The sequence below is a fragment of the Limanda limanda genome, chromosome 12, assembly GCF_963576545.1.
Source record: "Limanda limanda chromosome 12, fLimLim1.1, whole genome shotgun sequence".
In the NCBI taxonomy this organism is placed as follows: Eukaryota; Metazoa; Chordata; class Actinopteri; order Pleuronectiformes; family Pleuronectidae; genus Limanda; species Limanda limanda.
The window spans coordinates 28,310,545-28,335,975 of NC_083647.1; the positions used below are offsets into that span (position 1 = coordinate 28,310,545).

Consider the following 25,431-nt stretch of genomic DNA (forward strand, 5'->3'; position numbering starts at 1 on the left):
GACATTTGGACAGAAGGAATAAGAGACATCAGGACAGAAGGAATAGGAGACATTTAGACAGAAGGAATAAGAGACATCAGGACAGAAGGAATAAGAGACATTAGGACAGAAGGAATAAGAGACATTAGGACAGAAGGAATAAGAGACATTAGGACAGAAGGAATAAGAGACATCAGGACAGAAGGAATAGGAGACATTAGGAGAGAAGGAATAAGAGACATCAGGACAAAAGGAATAGGAGACATTAGGACAGAAGGAATAAGAGACATCAGGACAGAAGGAATAAGAGACATTAGGACAGAAGGAATAAGAGACATCAGGACAGAAGGAATAGGAGACATTAGGACAGAAGGAATAAGAGACATCAGGACAGAAGGAATAAGAGACATTAGGACAGAAGGAATAAGAGACATCAGGACAGAAGGAATAAGAGACATTAGGACAGAAGGAATAAGAGACATTAGGACAGAAGCAATAAGAGACATCAGTATAGAAGGAATAAGAGACATTAGGACAGAAGGAATAAGAGACATTAGGACAGAAGGAATAAGACACATTAGGACAGAAGGAATAAGAGACATTAGGACAGAAGGAATAAGAGACATTAGGACAGGATCATTTAATTAAATAATACGCTGTTACACAAACTTTACAGTAGGTGGCGGTGTGCACCTTCAGTTTGCGAGGAGAGGAAGAGGAAGAAGAAGAAGTGAGAAGAAGAAGAAGAAGAAGAAGAAGAAGAAGAAGAAGAAGAAGAAGAAGAAGAAGAAGAAGAAGAAGAAGAAGAAGAAGAAGAAGAAGAAGAAGAAGAAGAAGAAGAAGAAGAAGAAGAAGACGTCTTGACGTAAAGAAGTCTTCGTTACGTCATGACGCAGCAGCTGTACGTCACAGTGTTCGGTAAGTCGTGTGTAGTTCCGGTGACTGATCCCCGGGAGAAGAACCGACAGCTCCGGTGATGGCGGAGCTCCGGTAAAAGCTCTGTGTTCACCGGAGGACCCGGAGGAGGCTCAGTGACGTCACCCGGAGGACCGGAGGACTTCCGGACACAGCCGCAGCGTCTCCCCGTCAGGAGGCTGTGTCCCTCGGCCCGTGTCCCCGGCCCATGTCCCTCGGCTGCCGGTGTCCACTGAACCCAGAGGACGCTGCTGGCTCTACATGACGTCAGGTGGGTGACATGTCGTTTCATTTGGCCGTTAGCTTCCGAGGCTAGTCAGTTAGCCAGGTGTACCATGGCTTCAAACGGCCGCGGCTAGTAGCAAGCTAGCTAGCACCGGGGCTAGTAAAGTTTGTGTACCTGTGTCTTTGGTCAGTTCCGGTTCCAGACTGGGTGTGGCGGCGGTACCGGGTCAGGAGCTTTGTCTACTGTCCCCTGCTAACATGTCCCCGGGTCCCTGTCCCCGGGTCGGGACAAACAGACTGCTGTGGGTTAGTTCAGCTGGTTAACACGGGTCAGTTAACACCGGTCAGTTAACACGGGTCAGTTAACACGGGTCAGTTAACACGGGTCAGTTACCTGAAGCACCTGCTGCTGTGGGTTAGTTCAGCTGTATTAATCATTAGTAAATGGTGATGGACTGTAATACAACACGCAGCTGAATATGTGGCTGTGTGTTCTAAGTTATAGATATGATATATATACACATTAATAAAGTTCAGGTACAGACATGTTGGATGTATGAAGCATGGCACGTCACGGCCAACCACATCAACACCAGCTAGCTGGTTAGCATGCTAGCTGCAGTTTACAGTCACCTCTGGAGACAGATGTTGGAGAGCAGGACATTCAGTCTGTTACTGATGCTATGCTAATGCTAATGCTAGCTGTGTAGCTGAGCTTTAAACCCTGAGGCTTCAGCAGTGATGACAGAACATAGGGTCTAGGACTGTGTCATGTGACCTCTGGTTCTATGTCCAGATGAGGTCACAGGTCATTCGCTGTGTCCAGACAATCCCCTTCAGACCTCGTATTAACATCTGTCCTGAGGTCTGTGTCCTGGGCCCAAGTGATGACCTTCTCAGCCCATGACCTCTGACCTTTGACCTCTACAGTTTAATCAAATGTGTTTTCACTCTTTTCAGTGACAAAATGTTTGTTTTTGACCAAACATCAACCCTGACCAACGTGCGTGTGTGTGTGTGTTGTGTGTGTGTGCGTGTGTGTTGTGTGTGCGCTTGTGCGTGTGTGTGTGTGTTGTGTGTGCGCTTGTGCGTGTGTGTGTGTGTGTGTGTGTTGTGTGTGCGCTTGTGTGTGTGTGTTGTGTGTGTGTGTGTTGTGTGCGCGTGTGTGTGTTGTGTGTGTGTGCGTGTGTGTGTTGTGTGTGTGTGTGTGTTGTGTGTGTGTTCCCAGCATGCCTTGTGGTTGGGTGCAGGGTGCGGTTGTCTGGCTGAACAGGCTGAAACAAGCTTCAGACAGTTTTATTTCACAAACAGGAACTGAATCTGCAGCAGTTGTTGTTATTGTTCTTCAAGTTCATATTTAAAGAGGATCAGTCGACATCTCTGTTTTCTATGTGTATGGCACGTACACACACACACACACACACACACACACACACACTGTAACACACAAACAAACTCCACACGTAAAATCCTTGTCTTCACTGATGTTTGTTCGTTTATTGTTGTTAATTGAGTGTGTCTGTGTGTGCGTTTTCCTGCAGGTTGTTGGTGTCCTGACTTTGAGGAGTCTCAGGCGTCTGGTTTTGTTTCTTGTCGGGGGGGAGGGCCCTCACTGTGAATGTGAGAGAGATAAGCTGCAGCACCAGGAACCGCCCCCCCCCCACTACTACTACCAACCAATCAGCACGCAGCCTGGAGGTAACTGCTCTCACACAAACATCACATTTCTTGTCTCTTTTGATTTGGTTGTTTTGCAAACTACGACTCCCAAGGTGCATTTCACCAACTAACAGCCAGACCTCAGCACCACTCTGGGCTCCATCACAGGAGGAGGCTCATGGGTAATGTAGTGTTTTTTCAGAAAGTGCTAATTAGACAGAACCAGTCTCTGAACTTCTGTCCAAATCATCTCGTCTTTGGTTCTGAAGACCGTAACAATCCTATTTGTGTCTGTGGTGTCTGTGTGTTTGTGTGTCTGTGGTGTCTGTGGTGTCTGTGTGTCTGTGTGTCTGTGGTGTCTGTGGTGTCTGTGTGTCTGTGTGTCTGTGTGTCTGTGTGTCTGTGGTGTCTGTGGTGTCTGTGGTGTCTGTGTGTCTGTCTGTTGTGTCTGTGTGTCTGTGTGTCTGTGTGTCTGTGGTGTCTGTGTGTCTGTGTGTCTGTGTGTCTGTGGTGTCTGTGTGTCTGTGGTGTCTGTGGTGTCTGTGGTGTCTGTGTGTCTGTGTGTCTGTGTGTCTGTGGTGTCTGTGTGTCTGTGGTGTCTGTGTGTCTGTGGTGTCTGTGTGTCTGTGGTGTCTGTGGTGTCTGTGTGTCTGTGTGTCTGTGTGTCTGTGGTGTCTGTGGTGTCTGTGTGTCTGTGGTGTCTGTGGTGTCTGTGTGTCTGTGGTGTCTGTGGTGTCTGTGGTGTCTGTGGTGTCTGTGTGTCTGTGGTGTCTGTGGTGTCTGTCTGTGGTGTCTGTGGTGTCTGTGGTGTCTGTGGTGTCTGTGTGTCTGTGGTGTCTGTGTGTCTGTGGTGTCTGTGGTGTCTGTGTGTCTGTGTGTCTGTGTGTCTGTGGGTCTGTGTGTCTGTGGTGTCTGTGGTGTCTGTGGTGTCTGTGGTGTCTGTGGTGTCTGTGGTGTCTGTGTGTCTGTGGTGTCTGTGGTGTCTGTGTGTCTGTGGTGTCTGTGGTGTCTGTGTGTCTGTGGTGTCTGTGGTGTCTGTGGTGTCTGTGGTGTCTGTGTGTCTGTGGTGTCTGTGGTGTCTGTGGTGTCTGTGTGTCTGTGGTGTCTGTGGTGTCTTTGTGTCTGTCTGTGGTGTCTGTGGTGTCTGTGGTGTCTGTGTGTCTGTGGTGTCTTTGTGTCTGTCTGTGGTGTCTGTGGTGTCTCGCTCCAGAGCTGAAACTCCTCTCGTGTGCAGCAGCCTTTAGGTTCAGGATGAAACTTCCCTGATGATTTCCAACACATTGTTATGAAGCTACTTGTTACTTTCTGAGAGAGTCTGACACGACCAGGGGCTAATTATTGGAAATGGAGAAAGTGTTTCTTAATTACCTGCTTGTTGACATGTTAGAGTTGTTATAGTTAAATGAGCAAGTGAAGTTTTGCTGAAGAAGATGATTTCATGTAGATTTTCATAACTTGAATTCTTCTGTCACATACACGCTCTAAATCCATGTGCATGTTTCTAGTTTGTAGGATGACATCACTGGTGATGTAACCTCATTGAAAATGAGTGTTTGTATCAAACTTGACTCATTGTGGTTACACAATCCACTCCTACCCCCCCACCCACTCCCCAAAAACACTGCAGCAGCATTGGGCTGAACCAGAAAGAAGACTTTATTTGTTTTAATCAATATATTAACTCTTAAGAAAGTAGTGGAAGAAGTGTTCACATGTTTTACCAAAACAAAAGAACTAGAATGATTAGACTGATTCACTGCAGCTGGTGAATGTGGAGCCGTGAGCTGCTGTGAACGTCCTTCAGGATCAATAAAGTTTCATATTTAGCATTGTTGTGAATTTAATATCTATGTTATGTAAATGTACTTCTCTCTCTGTCGAATGTAAGAAAATAATCGTCACAAAAGAGCAGTTTGTGACGATGTGAAGCGACGGCAGCATCGTCGATGTGCGACTGGGAACAATGAGGATTACACAACCTGAAGTAATGAGAGCCAGAAACAGATGTAAACACTGAGAGGTCAAAGGTCACACCACACAGCTGAGTGAGTCACTCTCAGTAAATTAAAGGAAACATCCGTTCAAACATGAAGCTGTGACGATGAAGAAGCTCAGTCGGTTGAAATGGCTGCTGTGACAGGAAGTCGTTTCTTCTCCAGGCTGCGTCACATCATGTTTGTTTTTAACAACACGTTGCTGATGTTTAGGACATAATTAATGTAATGTAATTAATGTAATGTAATTAATGTAATGTAATGTAATGTAATCAGGAGATAATATTCATCATATTTCCTCTGTTTCCCTCTCAGGACCATCATGCATCTGAAGTCACATCCAAAGCTCCTGCGCTCGGACTTGCACGTGGAAGCGTCCGGTGGTCAGACGACCTCCCAGCGGAGCGGTCTGTTCGTCGGCCAGCAGGGGGAGCTGCTAAAGACCTGCAGCAGTTACCACGGCAACATCACTGGCAGCCGGCTTCCGTTCAGTGTCATCTCCACCAACACGCTTTGCTGTATCAACGTAACCAACGGCAACGTCGGCAGCAGTGTGGCTTCGCTGCGGCTGAAGCCGTCTAACAGCGCCGCCCTGCAGCCCCCCCCCCCGCCACTGGGCTGCGAGAACGACACACTCAGACTTTACCAGAACGCCACCGAAGACACGGACGTCCCGCTGGACATCTGGACAGTCATCAAGCCCGGACATGTCCGAGAGAAGATCGCCATGTTTGCATCAGAGGGAGGAGGGGCCGAGGCGGGAGGCGGGGACAGCCCCCCCTTCAGCAGCTCCGGCTTCTGGGACAGGAAGCTGCCGGCGTGTGCAAACCACGGCGCCATGTCGGGTCAAACACGCTCCATCAAGGCGAAGGGCAGCTGGGAGGAGAAGTGCAGCGCCAAGCGACGCCGCAGGTCGGGGAGCAATCACCGCCAGAGGACCCGAGTCCTGGAAACTCAGCAACACACTCCTGAACCGCCTCCACCTCAGAGGTCAGAGGTCGGGCGGCGTGAAGGTGAGGAGGTGACAGAGGAGCAGAAGGTGTCCGTGGTGGAGATGGTGGCGTTCCTGGAGCAGAGGACGAGCGAGCAGCAGACGGACGGTAAACCTGCTGTCACGGTCCAGAGGAGCTCCACCAGCATCACGCTCCACAGACCGGGCCCGGAGGTCAAAGGGGAGGAGCCAGAGAGCATCAGTGTGACTGACATGGTGGCCAAGCTGGAGTCGGAGTGTCTGAGGCGGACGGAGGGCGACCTGTCGAGGAGCAACAGCCTGAGACGCTCGGTGGCACGAGTCCTGCTCGCCGCCGGGAACCAGAGCTCCGCCCCTTCCCATCCAGCAGCATCATCTGTGACACTATCAATGACATCATCAGCTGCTGTGTCATCACTGCTGGGAGCTCAGAGTCCAATCAGCTGCTCGAACAGTGACCACGCCCCCTCATGTGAGGCTGGGGGGGGCAGTGTCACAGAGGCCGAGCCGCCGCCCGGCTTGTTGTTTTTGTCTCTGCTTCCTGTTGTTGATTCACATCCCACCCCTCCCCCCACAGAGCCCCGCCCCCCTGCCGTAGGTCACTCTCCTCACTCTGACAGCCAATCAGATGATAGGGGGAGGAGCCAGGCTGACGGGTGTCAGGAAGAGGAAGTTCTAGGTGCGAGTCTTTGCTCCGAGGCCGTGCAGCCGGGCCGCCGCCCCTCGGTGTCACATGACTTCCTGTTGATGCGCCAGCGGCTGCAGCAGCTGCTGGAGCCGACGCCGCTGCTCGCCGTGCTGCCGCACCACCTGCTGCTGAAGGTCTTCCTGCTGCTGCCCACGCTCAGCCTCGCCGCGCTCAAGTGCACCTGCCACTACTTCAAGTTTGTCATCGACAACTACGGCGTGCGGCCGGCCGACTCGCTGTGGGTGTCGGACCCCCGCTACAGCGACGACCCCTGCAAGCAGTGCAAGAGGAGGACGGGCCGCGGGGACGTGTCTCTGTGCCGCTGGCACCACAAGCCGTACTGCCAGGCGCTGCCGTACGGCCCCGGGTACTGGATGTGTTGCCATGGCGCCCACAGGGATGCGCCTGGCTGCAATGTGGGTCTCCATGACAACCGCTGGGTGCCAGCGTTCCATAGCATCAATGTTCCGATCTACAGGAGGAGCCTCCTGGACAACTGAGTGTGAGAAACTCCCATGATGCAACAGCAGATCAGACGTTCCTTCAAACCCTGACGTTTCATTGGATCAGTTTAAGCTTTGATCTGATCATGTGACCAGGAGGTTGAAGACGATGTGGAGAAATAACTGAACTCTGAAGGTTCAGCTTCTCGTCATGTGACAGAATCATGAGTCAGCTCATCGTGAACGATTCTGATCTGAAGAGTTTCTTCTTGTGTTCTGACAGAACAGTGTGGCGCCCCCTGCTGCTCAAACCCCACCGCAACGTAAGAACTGTGCTCACATCAATTTGACGTTTCCTGATTCCTCTGTTTTCTACACAAACAATAATCAGTGGTTCACAGATGAAGAGGAGTCCCGGCCAGGACTCTTCCTCACAGGAGTTCCATTAGTTCATTATCCAAACGGTTCCTGTCCATCAACTGATCAGTTGACCAATGGATGAAGCTCCACCACCTCACATGGTCTTCATCAGCAGGAGCTTCCTGTCATCATGTCTGATGAAGACCATGTGAGATGGAGGAACGCTGGAGAAAACCACAGAATAGAACTAGTTGGTGAAACCTTCTGATGGTTTGATTGAAGCAGGTCAGCTCCGATGGATCATCTGCTTCATATCTGTGTTTTTTTCACCTGTTGATCATCAGATTGATCGACATCGATTTCAATCGGTGACTTTTCAAACCCGCCTGGACGTTAGGTGAGTGGGGGCGGAGCTTCAGGGGGTCTGAGTGGAGGAACTTAATATGCACCTTGTGTTTACATGAGTCTAAAGGGGGAGTGGTTAATGTTCAGTCGATCAGCAGCTGATGATCCTCAGGACTGCAGCTCTGACACGTGGCCTTGATGTAGGAGACGATGCAATATGAAACGACTAGAGATTATAAAAAAAGTATCGGGAGAAAATATAACGGATGTTTTGTTTTTTTAAGTTTTATTGGTTTCCTGCTTTGTTCTCTGTTGAAGATCTTTAATAAAGTGTTTTCTCATGGGTTTTAAAATAAAGACTTGTTTTCTCATTTTATCGATTTAGTCAGAATATTTCTGCAAAAAAAGAACGTTCACTCTTAAATTGTTTATTTCTCACAATTGAACAACTTGCCGACCTCTGGTCTCTTCCTTTATGAACAATAGTGTTTTAAAATAAGTTATTGGCTCGTGTCATGTTTCCATCACAGCCAATCAGCTGCAGAGTCATGTGACCCGGGGGTGAATCCAGATCGGTCCCAGTCTCACAGGAGACAACAGCTGGATGTTAAAGAGGATCTGTAGGTCTGTCACCATCTCAGTCACGGGTCACTTCCTGTACAGCTCCTCTGAGGGGGGGGGGGGGGGGGGGGTCCACTGTGTTATATGTATCCTGCCTCTTCAAAGTATTTAACCATTTTCATTAAGATGACACGTTATGTTTATTATCTTATTCAATAACATTGTTAGGAAAAGTGCTTTATAAATGTAGTGTTATGGTGATTAGAAGTAGCAGCGGAAACCTTCTGCGTGGGAGGCGGGGCCAATACTGACCCTGAAACTGTTCCACCCTCCTCCACAAGGTGTAACGTCAGATGAGTCACAATAACCAATCATGTTTCATGTGATTTTAATCAATAACCAGCTCATTTTCATTATTTCACTTTGTTTCATTTTGACACTAAAGCTGTGTTGTCATCAGTGTGACCTCACGCAGCTGTAGTGATGTCACCTCCCCCCCCCTGTGACTTCACACAGCTGTAGTGATGTCACGTCCCCCCTGTGACCTCACGCAGCTGTAGTGATGTCACGTCCGCCCCTGTGACCTCACACAGCTGTAGTGATGTCACGTCCCCCCCCCCCCTGTGACCTCACACAGCTGTAGGTAGTGATGTCACGTCCGCCCTGTGACCTCACGCAGCTGTAGTGATGTCACGTCCCCCCCCCCCCCTGTGACCTCACACAGCTGTAGTGATGTCACGTCCCCCCCCCCCTGTGACCTCACACAGCTTCTCCATCAGCTGGAAGTAGTTGTACTTGATGTCGTACTCCATGTCGTACCAGAAGTTCACTGCAGCAGAGAAAACACAAAACACATTCATTCAAACTGATTCTACTTTGTGCGTCAGCAGCGTGTTCATGTGTTTACTTTGAGCACAAGGACACGGATCAGGTCCCGGGGGGGGGTTGGGTGGGGGGGGTTGGGGGGGGGGTGTACCTGCGATGCAGCCGTGTGACTGCCGGACGTGGTGGAACCACAGCGACGGCAGGTACAGCGTCTCTCCGGCCTTCACGCTGCAGTGGACCGGCCGGGCGCCGCGGTACTGTGGGTACCGCTCCAGGTCCGGGTCCAGCGGGTCCAGTGGGATCCATGGGACCTGAGGGGGCGGAGTTTGTTAAATGGAGCAGAGAGCTGACAATAACAGACGTGTCCCTGAACGCACCTTCTCAGAGTCGCTCTGATCGATGACCTCGAACTCGCCGTCGTCCCGCTGGCGATAAACAGCCGGCTGATACACACCTGCCGTGCAGAGAGACCGTTACTATGGTTACTGACTCACTGGAGGACGCAGCACGTTCACTGCTGGTGGTGCATGGGGTTTCTATGGTTACCAGACAGGATGCAGGGAGGTTTCTATGGTTACCATAAGGGATGAAGGGTCGGTCTGTGGGCGGCAGCAGGATGAAGTGTTTCTCTCCAGATATCACACAGTAAAGATTCTCATAGTGATCTTTGTGCACTAGGACAGAAACACACACAGTTGGTACATGAGCAACACAATGTGTGTGTCTGGTGTGTTGTGTTCACATCTCACTGGAGGTGACGGCGCTCGCTTCTCCCAGCCAGAAGTTCACAGCATCAGGGAACTTTCCTAAAGGAACAGAGATGAAATATCAGTAAACTCATCAGGCTTCATTCTCCAATATCTACAAAAAAAAATTATTAAATTTGCTCTGAACTAGAACACTTGTTCTTGAACGTTCTCATGACGAATGACCTTGTCCCCAGCAGCCTGCGTGCGCCCTGAAGAGGGCGGAGACTTCAGGTGCACACAGACGAGACAGAAACTCAACAGTATGTTTAAGGAGTCGAGAATCAAACGAGTCGAACTACGAGGGAGCACAGTTATATTTCTTAGAGTCAACAGTGATCACACAATAACACAAAATGATTCCTGGGACCCGGTTCAACATTCACTGAAAGTTATATTTCAATAGGAACTGTTGTAAGTTTCCTTGTGGCCACCGGCAGCAGCACTGAGCACTTGGTGAAATCCTCCATCTTGAATTCTTCACGGTGCCTTCAAAGACAAAAAGACTTTCTACAACAACTTCACATGCTGACAGTCGTGAAACAAACAGTCACCCAGCGGCCTAGTGATCCTACAGGAACCAGGTGAGGATCCTTCCTGAGGGAAACTGACTGCATGAGTAGGTTTGGTCCCTTCGATATGTTTGAGCTGATTGAGCCGTTTGGATCGTTGCACAGTTGTCCAATCATCGCACTTTAGCCACATTTCTGCAGCCTCCTGCTGATGAAACTGAACTTTGATGTGTTTCAGATCCTAGTTTATTGATATCTGACCTTTTTCTTCTTTGAGACTTTGCTCATGTCTGAGAAATGTTGTTTGGAAGCTCTGTTCCAGCTCCATGTTTATTGCAGTGTTTTATTTCATTACTGATTCTTCTGCTGATTAATTGAAACATTTCACAGAAACTAGTTAGAAATGTTAAATACCAAACTTCTTCTGGAACCATGAAATATTTTAGTAGTTTGAGTTTCATCTGAAATGTTCTATTTCAATAATTTATAAGAATGTTGCTTCTCATATGTGTTTGTCAAATCACGTTCAAGAGAATTGGTCATTCTTATGTTTATAATTCTTCTGGTTTGGTTTCCTGTGGATCTTTAGAGCAGCAGCAGCGGCGGCGGCTGAGAACTCACCGAGCGCGGCGCTCATCCAAGACACGTGAGGCTCCACGTCGCCCGTGAGCTCCGGCAGCTGCTCCAGCAGGTTGGAGCACTGCTTCTGAACGTAGAACACACCAGAGTGCTCCCCCTGCAGGACACAACAGGAAGTACTCATCCACCAGCTCACTGAGGGAACGCTGCGTGTGTCTCCTGCAGTCTCTCACTTGTCCAGCAGGGGCAGTCTCTCACCTTCCCCTCTATGACGTCGAGAACAGAAGAGAAAGTCATCTCTCTCTCTTCAGGCATCACGAATCGATCACCGCTCACTGCGTCCGCGTAACCATTCGGAGTCACTGCCACACTGATGACCTTTGACCCCACCTTCTCCCTGCAGACAGGAAACAGAATGAAATCTTTCCGACCAAAGAAGAATAAAAGTCAAGGTATCAGTGGGCGGGGCTTCCTCACCTCAGGTACTCTGGCGTCCACCTGGACAGAGCCGGCCAATGGCTGACAGCATTGCGGATGATGCAGGGTTTGTTTGGACCAATCCAGTCGCGGTAGAAGCTCAGGGGCTCCGGCGGCTGCTCCAGGTACGGAACCGATCGGTTCAGATACAGATCTGCAACAGAATCAATACTCACTACTGTACTCCTCAGCTCCTCAGGAAATACACACTACTGCAGTTGGAACGGTAGTACTACTACAGGAGTCACAGCAGTATTTGTGGAAGTACTAGTAACTAGTAGTTATTAGTACCAGTGTTGACAGCAGAGGTAATTGTGCAGTATGTGTATATACTTGTAGCAGTACTTTGAGTAATAGTATCTGTAGTGGTAGAGGTGGTGTACTGTACAAGGAGAGGACCATGAGTAATGATGGCAGGAGAGTACTGTAATGGAAACAGTAATATTTGAATCAGTATTAGGATGGTAGTATCAGTAGTTGCAGTATTAGTATCAGTAGTGTTAATAGTATCAGTAGTTGCAGTATTAGTATCAGTAGTTGCAGTATTAGTATCAGTAGTGTTAATAGTATCAGTAGTTGCAGTATTAGTATCAGTAGTTGCAGTATAAGTATCAGTAGTGTTAATAGTATCAGTAGTATCAGTAGTGTTAATAGTATCAGTAGTTGCAGTATTAGTATCAGTAGTTGCAGTATTAGTATCAGTAGTGTTAATAGTATCCGTAGTTGCAGTATTAGTATCAGTAGTTGCAGTATAAGTATCAGTAGTGTTAATAGTATCAGTAGTGTTAATAGTATCAGTAGTTGCAGTATTAGTATCAGTAGTAGTTCACTCACCATGAGCCTCCAGTGAAAACTCGCTCAGATGTTTCTTCACAGACTCCATTTGTTCAACCTGCTCTGGAGTCTATAGCTTCAATGTCCTGTCTTTTCCTACAGTTATATACACAGAGTTATATACACACAGGTATATACACATAGTTATACACACACAGGTATATACACACAGGTATATACACACAGTTATATACACACAGTTATATACACAATAATATACAGTTGTATAGTCTGATCAGACCTCGCGCTGCCATGCTGCCGTGTTTACATTCTGTGCGCATGCGCATAACTCCTCTGTGCTGTCGGCGGAGCAGCTCCACCTGCAGGCGGGAGGGTGAAGTTCAGTGGTGAGTCAATAAATCAATACAATTCTATTTGTATAGCCCACATTCAAAAATCACAATATGTCTCATAAGGCTTTGACATGGTGTGACGTCATCTGTCCTTAACCCTCAGCAAGAGTCAGAACAAACTAATAAAAACCCTTTGAACAGACGTGTTTTCTGTAAATCTATAAATGTAAAGAGTTAAAGTCTTAAAAAGGTTTGGAAAGTAAACAGGAACATTATCTACCTCTTACCTCAGAGTTAAGAATAAAATGTTATTTTTAATATTTTATTTTTAAGAAAGAAATGCAGCGGAAAACATGAACCATTCAAGAAGAAACAATCATCAGCCTGTTTACATTTCTCACAGAGCGCCTGCTGCAGGTTGGCAGCGGTACTGCAGCAGCAGGTGAGCAGGTCTGTGACTGGCTGAAGAGTTCAGGGTCACATCAGTTTGGATTGGAAGCAGCTGTGAGGCTCTGGATCAGGCTCTGGATCAGGTTCTGGATCAGGCTCTGGATCAGGTTCTGGATCAGGCTCTAGATCAGGTTCTGGATCAGGCTCTGGATCAGGTTCTGGATCAGGTTCTGGATCAGGTGCTTCACTCATGGACGAGTCGGCGCTGGAGCGATACTTTGACGACTCCATTGCAAATGTGAGTAAAGTTTCCTGTTTGAACATCCAAAGCTTTATTAAGAGAGAGTGGTGTGACAGCAGAGCATCTGTGACCTGGACTCACTTTCCTCTGTGGAGTCAAAGAGTCAAAGATTCAAAGAAGTTTCAACAACAAACTGTTTCTCTTGATTCAAATCAATCCAGAAACATGAGCTCTGATCCGTCTGAATTCTCAGTCTCATATTCTCACTCTCAGAATGTTGAAATCTGAAAACATCAATTGAACAAAACATTTTAAATATGTAGTTTATGAAGTCATTTTGAAAAAATGAACATGTGTATTTGTGGTCTGAGGAGGATTTTCATTCTGATGTGAGCTGCTTTCACACGTTCTAAATGTAAACTTTGGTTGATTGATTGATTGGCTCCTGCAGGACCCCAGCTTTGTGTTGGGGGAGGAGCCTGAGAAGGCGGGTGCACAGCAGGGGGAGGAGCTGGACCTGAGCTTCCTGCCTGATGAGCTCACCACACAGGAAGACACAGGTGTGACATCACTGAAGATCTTTTCAACAAACCTTATGATAAGTTAGCAGATTTAAACTGTAAATAAAAACAGACTCAGAGTCTGGAAAGTGAAGCCAATGTGGAAGAGCCTGAAAGGATCTCCCTCTGACCAGCAGGGGGCGACTCCTCTGGTAGTTTCTATAGAAAGTGATTTCTCACTTTATAACGTCAGTAAACATTCAGGAGTTTCTGTCTCAGTCTCTAGTTTCAAGTCTTCTTCAAACAGCTGATGTTCATTTAGTGAATTATGATCATTTAGAGTCAAACAGACCATAAAGCACCAGATGTGTTGAGGGGGGGGGGGGGGGGTACCACAGGGTGAGTGACAGCTGGTACTGTCCATGGGTGCAGGAGGCAGGTGGACGTGTCCTCCAGCTCCAAAAACATCTACTTCTGAGTCGACCTGGAACATGAATGATTCTTGCGTCAGCATCACAACAGCAGAGATCCTGAAGTTCAGAGTAATGTCCACTTCCTGACTGAGGTCATGACCTTTAACAGGAAGCTGACTCATGATTTAATTTCAGCTGAAGCAGCAGAATGTCCAACTGCAGCTGTGGACACGTCTCAGGACAGCGGCGTCTGTCTAGACTACAATTCCCAGGATTCCATAGCTGCTGACTTCCATAAGGAGGCGTCCACATCAGGAATGGGGACAGTCACCTCCTCCTTTTGTCCCATGACTCCTATGACCCCCATGACCCCCATGACCCCTACGACAGAGAGATCAGGGATCATCCCACAGTTACAGTAAGTAGTAGAAGTGTGTGGTACTAATACTTTATCTGCAGTACTTCATCGATGGTGTTTGTATTTTATGAAGTAAAAAGTCAGATCTTTGAAAAACAAATGGTTTACATGAACCAATAGACTCTACAAATAAAACCTTCTGGTTGGAGGACGACCTCTGACCTGCAGCCACAGCCCCAATATGATTGTATAATTTCCTGTTGATTCTGAAAAGTGTATTTCTGTTGTGAGGTCAGAGATGTCTCTGCACTGAACCAGGTCTGTGGATGCACAGCTCCCTGTGTGAGCCCCGAGCAGAACCTGAACCAGAACCTGAACCAGAACCTGATCCAGAACATTGAGTCTGATCCAACATGTCCCGTCAGGTCCCGTCTCCATTGAGCTTCAGTTCTTGTTTCCCATGATGCTCACGCTCAAAGAACTGATATACGAACACATCATTCATCAACATAAAAACACAGATGTGACATTTTTCTATAGTTTAAGAACTTTTTATGAATCTGACACTTTTCTTATAAAACTTCTGAAGAACAAATTAAAGACAATTCTTAAGAAGATGTTGGTGAATGAGGCTCATTCTCCGGCAAGTTTTCATAGATCCAAACTTTGCTTGAGAAGTGACAATAGCACAAAATGAGGTCTGATAGATGTGTGGGTTAAAAATGAGGCCTATTTATAGATGAAATGATGTTATTAATGAGAGCAGCAGTTAACATCATGATGATGAAGATGAAGTGAAACCCTCTCCTTGACCAAAGGAACATTGTCTCCACGGTGAACCTGGGTTGTCCTCTGGACCTGAAGTTCATCGCCCTGCAAGCCAGAAACGCTGAATACAACCCGAAGGTCAGAACCCAGACTTTCCTTTTGTGCAAGTGTCATTTCTATATGTTTGGAATCTATGAGGTGCAGCCAGTTGTGTTTCAGCGTTTCGCGGCCGTCATCATGAGGATCCGAGAACCTCGAACCACGGCGCTGATCTTCAGCTCAGGGAAGATGGTCTGCACAGGAGCCAAGAGGTCAGTCTGTCCCCTTCATCCCACCTCTGCTGAAAGAAAGGAACTAACGTGCACCTGGGCCAGATCTTACCAGGGCTCATATACTTCAACTCATTTACTCTCTTTGGAACCTTCCTATGACAAAAAGCCCAAATCCAACTGCAGGAACTTCCAGGTGTTTGTTATGAGCAGAGAAGACACAGCTGCTTCTGGAGCAGAACAACCAACATCTCTCACAATATCAGCTCCACCTATTGATCCCATCAAAAACATAGAGAGCTTTCACACCTGGTGTGGTTCAGAGCTTCAGATTCTGAACATCAGGTGTGAACGGTTCCTCAGAGCAGAAGAGGAGTTCTGGGTCTGGATCAAACTGAACCAGGTTCTGTTGGTTTGAAGTGAAAACACTTTGTTGGATAGTTTGGACCAATCACAGGAAGTAGAGACAGAATTAAACAATAGAAGAAGAAGCCGCTGCAGTCTTCACCTCCGATGATATAATGTTTGAACCAGGAAGGGATTCTTAGTTTGAGTGTATTAACCCTCTTCTTCCCTCTGGGTGCGTTTGAGTGAGGAGCAGTCTCGGCTGGCAGCCAGGAAATACGCCCGGGTGGTGCAGAAGCTCGGTTTCCCTGCTCGCTTCATGGACTTTAAAATCCAGAACATGGTGGCCAGCTGTGACGTGTTCTTCCCCATCAGGCTGGAAGGACTGGTTCTGACCCACCAGCAGTTCAGCAGGTAGATCCACAGACTGCTGCGACTGGGTTAGCCTAGCTTAGCACAAATACCGGCTGCAGGGAGACGTTGTTAGCTAACTTAACAGCTTCAGTGAAATCAAATCATTTCAATGTCCTCATGGAACCAGTGGGAACACATGCAGAACTCAGAGGTTTTCTATAAATGAACTTTGACTTGACTCTTTCTAAGGCTAGAGTGAGTTTGGTTAGTTTGTGCTGCGTTCAACACAACTCGGATATTCCAGAGTGAAATTTCCGAGTTCCGATTTCCTAGCGTTCCTGTGAAAGGTGATGACGTCAAACGTAAACAAACGTGTGAGAATGTTTGTTGTTCTCATGATGAGTCAGGTGACCTGTGACCAGAGCAGCCTCCGCTCATACAGAACCATCCATACATTCCATCAATACACCTGGAAACAGTCAACACATGAGAACACGTGCACAGCTTATATTATGTTAGCTTCTGTTTAATAAGCTAAGAGTCAGCTTATATCATGTTAGCTATATATAGGGTTAAATTGGCTAAGAGTTATTTAGCGAGGGGACAGTTTTCTCCAGACAACCATCAGGTTGAGATCCGTGGAAAGTAAAAGGAGATTGAATCTGTTTCTTTATCTGTGGAAACTGATTGTTCTTGTTTTGTCTCCACAGTTATGAACCAGAGCTGTTTCCCGGCCTCATCTACCGGATGGTGAAACCTCGCATCGTCCTGCTCATCTTTGTTTCTGGGAAAGTGGTTCTGACTGGTAATGGAACTCATATCTCATGTTTAAAGTTCCAGCTGCAGAGTTATCACCTAACACTAGTTCAGATTCCAAGAAAGCTACATGATCATAAGGAAGGGTTAGGGTTCAGGGTTCTGTGGTAGAAGGTGAGAGTGGGTAAGGGTTAATTTACCAACATCCAGATTTGATCATTATGAAAACCTCGTCATTATGAAACATAAAACTCATAATTCTAAAACACTTATCGAGTTGTGATAGTTATTAAGTCGTGTATTGAATTGCAGGAGCTAAAGAACGAGCTGAGATCTACGAAGCGTTTGAGAACATTTATCCGATCCTGAGAGGCTTCAGGAAACAGTGAAGACAGCACTTCCTGCTCATTTATACATAACTGTATATATATGTATATATGTATATCTGTATTTATTTTGTGTTGAATGTGTCACTATTCTGGAAAAAATAAATGTTTTGTGAATCCCTGCAGAGAAGAAACGAGCTGAATGTTTGATCTGAATCAGACTTTGATTTAAACGCCAGCGAAACCGACTCTTGTAAAAACAGTTGATGATCATATCAGTGAGTTGAGTTCTGCTGGAAGTGACTGTGAGCGTCTTTCATTTCAATATTATTCATTTATTCTTGAGCTGAAATTAAAATGAATGTTTAGTTCAGGGGCTCTAATGCATTGATCCATTCAAAATCCAGATTTGTTACATTTACTATCACATGAAGGTGTAATTGAAGTTGATCATGTTTTTACGATCTACTGTATAGTTCACATCTGTAAATATTTACATGTATAGTATGTTATAATTATATATATATATTATATAATACAGGAAAATAAAAATATTCAATATTTGGAATGAGCAAACTTCTTAAGAACTTGAGATAAAAAGTATTATGGGTTATTGATATGAGGTCCCTTCATTCTTGTTATTGACGTTTCCAGCTCCGTACAGTCCTTCTTTTCCCGACTCCGCCCACGCATACTACGTCATTACACAACAAACCAGTCACGTTTTCAGAAGAAACCGGAAGTAACGGACTCCTCTCATCTAAACAACACCACGTGTCCGGATGTTATTAAGTATTATGGCGACGTCAGTGAAAAATAGAACGAGCTGGTGATCGGCTCGTTCCAGTTAGCTTCACTAGGTAGCACAGCTGGTGGGCTTCACTAGGTAGCACAGCTGGTTAGCTTCACTAGGTAGCACAGCTGGTTAGCTTCACTAGGTAGCACAGCTGGTTAGCTTCACTAGGTAGCACAGCTGGTTAGCTTCACTAGGTAGCACAGCTGGTTAGCTTCACTAGGTAGCACAGCTGGTTAGCTTCACTAGTTAGCACAGCTGGTTAGCTTCACTAGGTAGCACAGCTGGTTAGCTTCACTAGGTAGCACAGCTGGTTAGCTTCACTAGGTAGCACAGCTGGTTAGCTCCACCAGCTAGCTCGGCTCCTCTCCATGGCGTCCCCCGCGGGGCTCCCGCCGCTCTGTCCGGACCGAGCTGCCTCCTCGTCGGGCTCTCACCCAGCCTCCAGGCCGCCTCTCCGGCCCCAGCAGCCGCCTCCGGCTCACTCGGGCCCGGGCTGTGTGATGGGGGAGTCGGTGGACGACGCGGAGGGTCTGTACGTGGCGGTGGAGCGGTGCCCGCTGTGCAGCACCTCCCGCCGCAGGCTCACCTGTGCCCGCTGCGTCCAGGCCGGAGACTTCGTGTACTTCGACGGGAGGAACACGGAGAGGTGACGGTTCATCCTGAGCTTTTACTGCAGATGTCTCGGTTTGTTGTCTCTGTGTCCCGTAGCTCTGCTGTCTGTCCACACAGGGTCCACCAGGAGGACAGAACCTGCTTTACCACCAGCTGTTTACAAGTCTTGAACTGGATCTCCCAGGGCCAGTTACTAGTTAGTTACTAGTTAGTTAGTTAGTGATGAACAGCTTAATTGTTTGCTTCATTACACGCAAGTGAAAACTGAAACAATCCAATGATTTCCCTGTATTTATAACATTTTCAGGTTTAATCTTCACTGAAGTTTGTTTACTCCGATGTTTCTTTGTTCAGATTTAATACTGGAACTGAATGAAACGTCATACAGCGAAATAAGATGTTTATTTATTATCTGTTGACTATCAACGAGTTGCCTTTAGCAGCAGCTAACTGGTAGCTTGTAGCTTGTTAGCTGTGGTGTGATATCTTTGAGTCAATGGTGCTGGTTTCAGGTATATTGGACTCTGTTAGCAGTTAGCTACCCACTGCTAATTCCAACCTGTATGCTCATGTTAGCTGGGCTCTGTTAGCAGTTAGCTACCCACTGCTAATTCCAACCTGTATGCTCATGTTAGCTGGGCTCTGTTAGCAGTTAGCTACCCAATGCTAATTCCAACCTGTATGCTCATGGTAGCTGGGCTCTGTTAGCAGTTAGCTACCCACTGCTAATTCCAACCTGTATGCTCATGTTAGCTGGGCTCTGTTAGCAGTTAGCTACCCACTGCTAATTCCAACCTGTATGCTCATGTTAGCTGGGCTCTGTTAGCAGTTAGCTACCCAATGCTAATTCCAACCTGTACGCTCATGTTAGCTGGGCTCTGTTAGCAGTTAGCTACCCACTGGTTATTCCAACCAGTATGCTCATGTTAGCTGGGCTCTGTTAGCAGTTAGCTACCCACTGCTAATTCCAACCTGTATGCTCATGTTAGCTGGGCTCTGTTAGCAGTTAGCTACCCAATGCTAATTCCAACCTGTATGCTCATGTTAGCTGGGCTCTGTTAGCAGTTAGCTACCCACTGCTAGTTCCAACCTGTATGCTCATGTTAGCTGGGCTCTGTTAGCAGTTAGCTACCCACTGCTAATTCCAACCTGTATGCTCATGTTAGCTGGGCTCTGTTAGCAGTTAGCTACCCAATGCTAATTCCAACCTGTATGCTCATGTTAGCTGGGCTCTGTTAGCAGTTAGCTACCCACTGCTAATTCCAACCTGTATGCTCATGTTAGCTGGGCTCTGTTAGCAGTTAGCTACCCAATGCTAATTCCAACCTGTATGCTCATGGTAGCTGGGCTCTGTTAGCAGTTAGCTACCCACTGCTAATTCCAACCTGTATGCTCATGTTAGCTGGGCTCTGTTAGCAGTTAGCTACCCACTGCTAATTCCAACCTGTATGCTCATGTTAGCTGGGCTCTGTTAGCAGTTAGCTACCCAATGCTAATTCCAACCTGTATGCTCATGTTAGCTGGGCTCTGTTAGCAGTTAGCTACCCACTGCTAGTTCCAACCTGTATGCTCATGTTAGCTGGGCTCTGTTAGCAGTTAGCTACCCACTGCTAATTCCAACCTGTATGCTCATGTTAGCTGGGCTCTGTTAGCAGTTAGCTACCCAATGCTAATTCCAACCTGTATGCTCATGTTAGCTGGGCTCTGTTAGCAGTTAGCTACCCAATGCTAATTCCAACCTGTATGCTCATGTTAGCTGGGCTCTGTTAGCAGTTAGCTACCCACTGCTAGTTCCAACCTGTATGCTCATGTTAGCTGGGCTCTGTTAGCAGTTAGCTACCCACTGCTAGTTCCAACCTGTATGCTCATGTTAGCTGGGCTCTGTTAGCAGTTAGCTACCCACTGCTAGTTCCAACCTGCATGCTCATGTTAGCTGGGCTCTGTTAGCAGTTAGCTACCCACTGCTAGTTCCAACCTGCATGCTCATGTTAGCTGGGCTCTGTTAGCAGCCCTGCTAGAGTTCCACAACAGGTGAAACCCCAGAGTGTCCTGGTGGTTTTCCAGTTGGCTGCAGCTTCTCCAGCTGAACTCTGGGACCAGATCTACAGCGACTCTGCTTCTGTGTGAACATTCAACCTTCAGATACAAATCCCAGCTGTTTGTTCTGCTGCAGATACGTTGACAAGCTGGAGCGGCTGAAGAAGCTGAAGGGAGAGAAGGAGGAGCTGCAGCAGAGGTGAAGTCACAGCTGCTAGTGAAGTGTGGTGAGATCTGTGAGCGACTCAGGAACCTGATTCTAAACTCCTCTCTCCTCAGAGTCATCGGGGCCATGGACAGGAAGCTGCAGGCGGATGAGATGGTGAGTCCAGCTCCGCTGCTGTAAACAGTGTCTTCATCAGGTCCTCCCACAGAGACATGTCCCCTGAGAGATCGTCTCATGTCCCGGGACTCCGATGGTTTTAGAACGCATCACTATTGCTATGGTTACACCTGGTGTGGAGCCTTTATCTGTCTGCACCAAAGCCTGTAAAGCTGAAGCTAAATCTGTATCGCCCCCTGGTGTCTGACCGCAGTATAGCGTATAAACCTCCATCTTAGCAGATGGGACCAAACTAAACAAAGTAGACGTTAAATAAATGTTTGTAAAGATGTTTCTGTCATTTCAGCTCGTTCTTATCTCTCTGATGTTTGTGTTTATTACGTCATCACCCTAAACGTGATCAGAGTTTGCATCAGAGATATTTTAGCTTCATTTCTCGAGGAGGTGGAGATGAGTCATCCATCTATGAACTCCCCCAATATTAAAAAGAGAATCACCAAACATCACCAAAGCAAATGAAGAAAGAAAGAGTTGAAGATAACGAGAAGCCTCATGTGAGACATGGACGGAGACATTGTGACAAATAAACATACTTAAAATAAAAACTGTTTAATGTCACCTTGTTGAGTTACCCTGTATGGAGGACGATACGTGACGTATAAATACATAAATAAAAAGGAAATAAATAAATACAGAAATGTATAAATAAATGTCTTAAATATATTTCAACATATATTTACTTCCACATTTATCTACTTCTTTATTTCTGTGTCCGTATGCTAATGAGAAAGGCGGGCCTTCCTGAAGTCTCGTGCAGGATTGGTCACAGGAGTGTGATGATCCAGTTCTACTACTTCTGCCTTCAATACTGACTGGTTTCCAGCAGCTGTGATTTTTTAAGAGCACTGACACACACACACACCACTCGCTCGCTCAGAGACACACACACACCACTCGCTCAGAGACACACACACACCACTCGCTCAGAGACACACACACACCACTCGCTCAGAGACACACACACACCACTCGCTCAGAGACACACACACACACACACCACTCGCTCAGAGACACACACACTTGCTCAGAGACACACACACACACACACCACTCGCTCAGAGACACACACACACCACTCGCTCAGAGACACACACACTTGCTCAGAGACACACACACACACACACCACTCGCTCAGAGACACACACACACACACACCACTCGCTCAGAGACACACACACTTGCTCAGAGACACACACACACACACTTGCTCAGAGACACACACACACACACACACACACTACTCGCTCAGAGACACACACACACACACACTACTCGCTCAGAGACACCAGAAACCAGTCAGTATTGAAAGGCAGAAGTAGTAGAACTGGATCATCACACTCCTGTGACAATCCCGCATGAGACTTCAGGAATGCCCGCCTTTCTCATTAGCATACATATTTTTTTATTTCCTTTTTTATTTATGCATTTATTTATTTATACTTCAGTCCTGCACCGTCCTCCATCATCCTGTTCAGTTCACATGAGACGGAACAAACTAACCGATCTTTCCTCAGAAGTGGAAGCTGATGTCGTGCAGGATGAGGATCGAGCAGCTGAAGGAGGCGGTCTCCTGGGGCAACGAGGAGGTGAAGAGCGGTGAGTCCGTCTCCAGCCTCCTCCTCCTTCTGCTCCTGGTCCTGGTCTCTGTCTCATCCTCCAGTGTCCTCCTCCTGCAGATAAAGACCTCCACCTGCGCTCCCAGGAGGACGGGCAGCGGCTGCAGCGGCGGGCCGGACGTCACCAGGAGAAACGGGACAAAATCGAGCGTCACAACCGGCGCCTGGGGGATCTGCTGGAGAGACGCAGCCGCGAGCTGCAGAGCCGCCTGAGTCAGCTGGCGGCTCTGAGACGAGAGCACATCCTGGAGCTCACCACGCACATGTTCCCCACGCAGGAGGAGAAGCAGGGCAGCAGGTGAGACACCACCGACTCTCTGTCTCACCGTGAGGACATTCCATCTTCACTGTAGAAAACACCTCCCTCTGCCCCTGCGTTTGTCCACCAGAGACCCCGCGGACGTGGTGACCGAGTCCGACCTGGCTCTGACCTCCAGCACGGTGAGCGAGCTGGCCGAGGCTCGGAGGACCACCTACCTGTCCGGACGCTGGATCTGGGACGACCAGAACGGGGAGACCAGCATCAGCATCACAGGGGCGCCCGTCACGCTGCCTAGCAACGGAGACTGCTCCACCTACTACAGCTGGGTGGAGGAGAAGAGCACCAGCCAGGGCCCAGGTGCGTCTGTGCCGCTCACTCAGTTCTCAAGAGTTTAAAGTTCCTTTCACAAACTATTACGTGAGCTGATGATTAGTTAGATCATCATATTTACATCTGTCTGACTCCATTCACACCTGGAAAACACGTTTCGGTTCCAGATGTGATTTTAACTTGATCACAGCAAACTCATTCGTGGTCTGACCTCTGACCTCTGCAGAGCTGGACCACATTAACCCGGCTCACACCATCAGTGCTGCTCTCTGCTACGCCACGCAGCTCGCCACCGTCCTGTCTCACATCCTGGACGTCAACCTGCCCAAGAAGCTGTGCAACAGGTGAGAAACCTGCTGAGCAGAACTCTGGAGCTGGACGCTGTAACCATGATGTGTAACTGTGTGTGTTCTCAGTGAGTTCTGTGGAGAGAACCTCAGCAGATACCGATTCACCAGAGCTCTGAGCAAACTCAACACCAACATCCTGCACCTCTGCTTCTCCCAGGTCAGAACCACTCTGATCTGCACCTGATGCTCCAAGTACAATTCATTTTGACCAGCAGACTCACTGTGTGTGTGTGTGTGTGTGTGTGTGTGTGTGTGTGTGTGCGCATGTGTGTGTGTCTGTGTGCGTGTGTGTGCGTGTGTGTAGCACGTCGACAGTGACAAGCTTCACCCTCATCACACTCTGAGGAACATCATGTTTCTGGTTTCCCCGGACAATGACAACCTGGGCAGGTGAGATGCACCTGTCCCTCTGTGTGTGTCTCTCTCTCCTCTTTGTGTGTCTCTCTGTCCCTCACTCTGTGTGTCTCTCTCTCTCCTCTTTGTGTGTCTCTCTGTCCCTCACTCTGTGTGTCTCTCTCTCCTCTGTGTGTGTCTGTCTCTCTCTCCTCTTTGTGTGTCTCTCTGTCCCTCACTCTGTGTGTCTCTCTCTCCTCTGTGTGTGTCTGTCTCTCTCTCCTCTTTGTGTGTCTCTCTGTCCCTCACTCTGTGTGTCTCTCTCTCCTCTGTGTGTGTCTGTCTCTCTCGCTCTCACTCTCTCTCTCTCTCCTCTTTGTGTGTCTCTCTGTCCCTCACTCTATGTGTCTCTCTGTCTCTCTCTCTCCTCTGTGTGTGTCTCTCTCCTCTTTGTGTGTCTGTCTCTCTCACTCTCTCTCTCTCCAGTAAACCCACCTCATGTGTTTTTCAGGACGGGTCCGTTCGAGGTCAGCGCTGACCTGGAGGAGTCGATGGAGTTTGTGGAGCCGGAGGCGGCCGGCCCGACGGAGGAGAGTGGAGACGAGGCGGTGACGGACGAGGAGACGGACCTGGGGACAGACTGGGAGACAGTCCCCAGTCCACGTTTCTGTGACATCCCATCACAGGTACAAACAACTGAGTACTCGTGTGAAGAGTTTGACCTTAGACTAGTTTGACCTCTGTCTGCTCTTTGATAACATCTCCTCATCTTCTCCTCTTACAGTCCATGGATCTTTCCCAGAGTGCTTTGCAGGTCTCCCAGCCCTCTGCTAACACCGGGGGGATGATCTCATCTGCTGCTGCTTCCGTCACCTCCTGGTTCAGAGCTTACACCGGCCAGCGATGATCCAACCAGACCGGAGCGTGAACCAGGACCGGACTGGTTCAGAGGACTGGGGTCAGAGGACTGGGTCAGAGGACTGGGGTCAGGACTGGGTCAGAGGACTGGGGTCAGAGGACTGGTTCAGAGGACTGGTTCAGAGGACTGGTTCAGAGGACTGGGGTCAGGACTGGGGTCAGGACTGGGTCATAGGACTGGGGTCAGAGGACTGGGGTCAGAGGACTGGGGTCAGAGGACTGGGGTCAGAGGACTGGGGTCAGAGGACTGGGGTCAGAGGTCAGCCAGTGGACGAGGAGTCTGGATGTTCTCACATGTCGGCCTGAACACACATGATGGATTTCAAACACCTGCATCCAGTCCCAAATGAATGAAAATGTGCAGATTAACTTCATCAGCAGTTTAACAGACTATAACTCACTCATCCTCACAGGTTTATGTATTTTGACTTTGGTATAAAGTTACTTTGTGTTACTCAGTTTAGCATTAAGCCGTTAGCATTTTAAAATGGATTTTAATGTCTCATTACCAGTTTGCTCAAATGATTGATGTGATCCCGGTGAAGGTAGATGTCTGGAGAGAAGACGTCTGAATAAAGTTTTATTAAAAAATGACAAACCGAAATTACATTATTATTAAAGTTGATGTGGTAATTATAAAAGAAGGAAGTGTGTGTTGCCGTAGCAACAGGACGACCGCTGATGTTTCGTGTGAATATTAATAATATAC

At 47.8% G+C, this 25,431-nt stretch overlaps 4 protein-coding genes and 1 long non-coding RNA gene across 6 annotated transcripts; 3 read left to right on the forward strand and 2 right to left on the reverse strand.

Annotated features, from left to right (window-relative positions):
• Window positions 1-811: 811 nt before the first annotated feature.
• fbxo34 (F-box protein 34) lies at window positions 812-7,935 on the forward strand. Of its 2 annotated transcripts, XM_061082597.1 has the most exons (3): window positions 812-1,165; window positions 2,661-2,817; window positions 5,088-7,935. In XM_061082597.1, exon 3 carries the CDS (start codon window positions 5,095-5,097, stop codon window positions 6,928-6,930), a length of 1,836 nt encoding a protein of 611 aa, XP_060938580.1. In that variant the 5' UTR covers window positions 812-1,165; window positions 2,661-2,817; window positions 5,088-5,094; the 3' UTR covers window positions 6,931-7,935. The 2 variants fall into 2 exon arrangements, with proteins under 2 accessions (XP_060938580.1, XP_060938581.1); XM_061082598.1 differs by lacking the exons at window positions 812-1,165; window positions 2,661-2,817 and adding an exon at window positions 4,810-4,823.
• A 575-nt stretch (window positions 7,936-8,510) lies between these two features.
• On the reverse strand, window positions 8,511-8,803 carry LOC133015408 (uncharacterized). The gene is made up of 2 exons (XR_009681530.1): window positions 8,647-8,803; window positions 8,511-8,605 (listed from the first exon to the last, which is right to left on the reverse strand). It is a non-coding gene; the product is annotated as an uncharacterized LOC133015408 (long non-coding RNA).
• A 52-nt stretch (window positions 8,804-8,855) lies between these two features.
• Window positions 8,856-12,406, reverse strand: jmjd7 (jumonji domain containing 7). Its single transcript, XM_061082220.1, has 10 exons — window positions 12,354-12,406; window positions 12,113-12,208; window positions 11,279-11,432; window positions 11,060-11,198; window positions 10,844-10,958; window positions 9,714-9,770; window positions 9,543-9,638; window positions 9,342-9,418; window positions 9,116-9,275; window positions 8,856-8,968 (listed from the first exon to the last, which is right to left on the reverse strand). Exons 2-10 carry the CDS (start codon window positions 12,159-12,161, stop codon window positions 8,856-8,858), a joined length of 960 nt encoding a protein of 319 aa, XP_060938203.1. The 5' UTR covers window positions 12,162-12,208; window positions 12,354-12,406.
• Window positions 12,407-13,045: 639 nt separating this feature from the next.
• Window positions 13,046-17,188, forward strand: tbpl2 (TATA box binding protein like 2). The gene is made up of 8 exons (XM_061083198.1): window positions 13,046-13,093; window positions 13,488-13,596; window positions 14,145-14,367; window positions 15,126-15,213; window positions 15,295-15,386; window positions 15,936-16,103; window positions 16,754-16,848; window positions 17,112-17,188. Exons 1-8 carry the CDS (start codon window positions 13,046-13,048, stop codon window positions 17,186-17,188), a joined length of 900 nt encoding a protein of 299 aa, XP_060939181.1.
• Window positions 17,189-17,935: 747 nt separating this feature from the next.
• atg14 (autophagy related 14) lies at window positions 17,936-24,856 on the forward strand. Its single transcript, XM_061082568.1, has 11 exons — window positions 17,936-18,567; window positions 20,707-20,769; window positions 20,850-20,892; window positions 22,428-22,509; window positions 22,590-22,827; window positions 22,919-23,148; window positions 23,348-23,465; window positions 23,538-23,628; window positions 23,776-23,861; window positions 24,316-24,490; window positions 24,589-24,856. Exons 1-11 carry the CDS (start codon window positions 18,290-18,292, stop codon window positions 24,709-24,711), a joined length of 1,527 nt encoding a protein of 508 aa, XP_060938551.1. The 5' UTR covers window positions 17,936-18,289; the 3' UTR covers window positions 24,712-24,856.
• The last annotated feature ends 575 nt before the right edge of the window (window positions 24,857-25,431 follow it).

Excerpts from the sequence above, each read along its gene's own strand:
- jmjd7 (XM_061082220.1), bottom strand. The coding sequence starts at position 12,161 with ATGGAGTCTGTGAAGAAACATCTGAGCGAGTTTTCACTGGAGGCTCAT. Across the intron at positions 10,959-11,059 it reads TCGACGTCATAGAGGGGAAG|GGGGAGCACTCTGGTGTGTT; the intron begins GTGAGAGACTGC and ends TGTGTCCTGCAG. Across the intron at positions 9,419-9,542 it reads CCGACCCTTCATCCCTTATG|GTGTGTATCAGCCGGCTGTT; the intron begins GTAACCATAGAA and ends TCTGCACGGCAG.
- tbpl2 (XM_061083198.1), top strand. The coding sequence starts at position 13,046 with ATGGACGAGTCGGCGCTGGAGCGATACTTTGACGACTCCATTGCAAAT. Across the intron at positions 13,094-13,487 it reads TTGACGACTCCATTGCAAAT|GACCCCAGCTTTGTGTTGGG; the intron begins GTGAGTAAAGTT and ends TGGCTCCTGCAG. Across the intron at positions 16,104-16,753 it reads ACCCACCAGCAGTTCAGCAG|TTATGAACCAGAGCTGTTTC; the intron begins GTAGATCCACAG and ends TTGTCTCCACAG.
- atg14 (XM_061082568.1), top strand. The coding sequence starts at position 18,290 with ATGGCGTCCCCCGCGGGGCTCCCGCCGCTCTGTCCGGACCGAGCTGCC. Across the intron at positions 20,893-22,427 it reads AGCTGCAGGCGGATGAGATG|AAGTGGAAGCTGATGTCGTG; the intron begins GTGAGTCCAGCT and ends ATCTTTCCTCAG. Across the intron at positions 23,466-23,537 it reads CCCAAGAAGCTGTGCAACAG|TGAGTTCTGTGGAGAGAACC; the intron begins GTGAGAAACCTG and ends GTGTGTTCTCAG.
- fbxo34 (XM_061082597.1), top strand. The coding sequence starts at position 5,095 with ATGCATCTGAAGTCACATCCAAAGCTCCTGCGCTCGGACTTGCACGTG.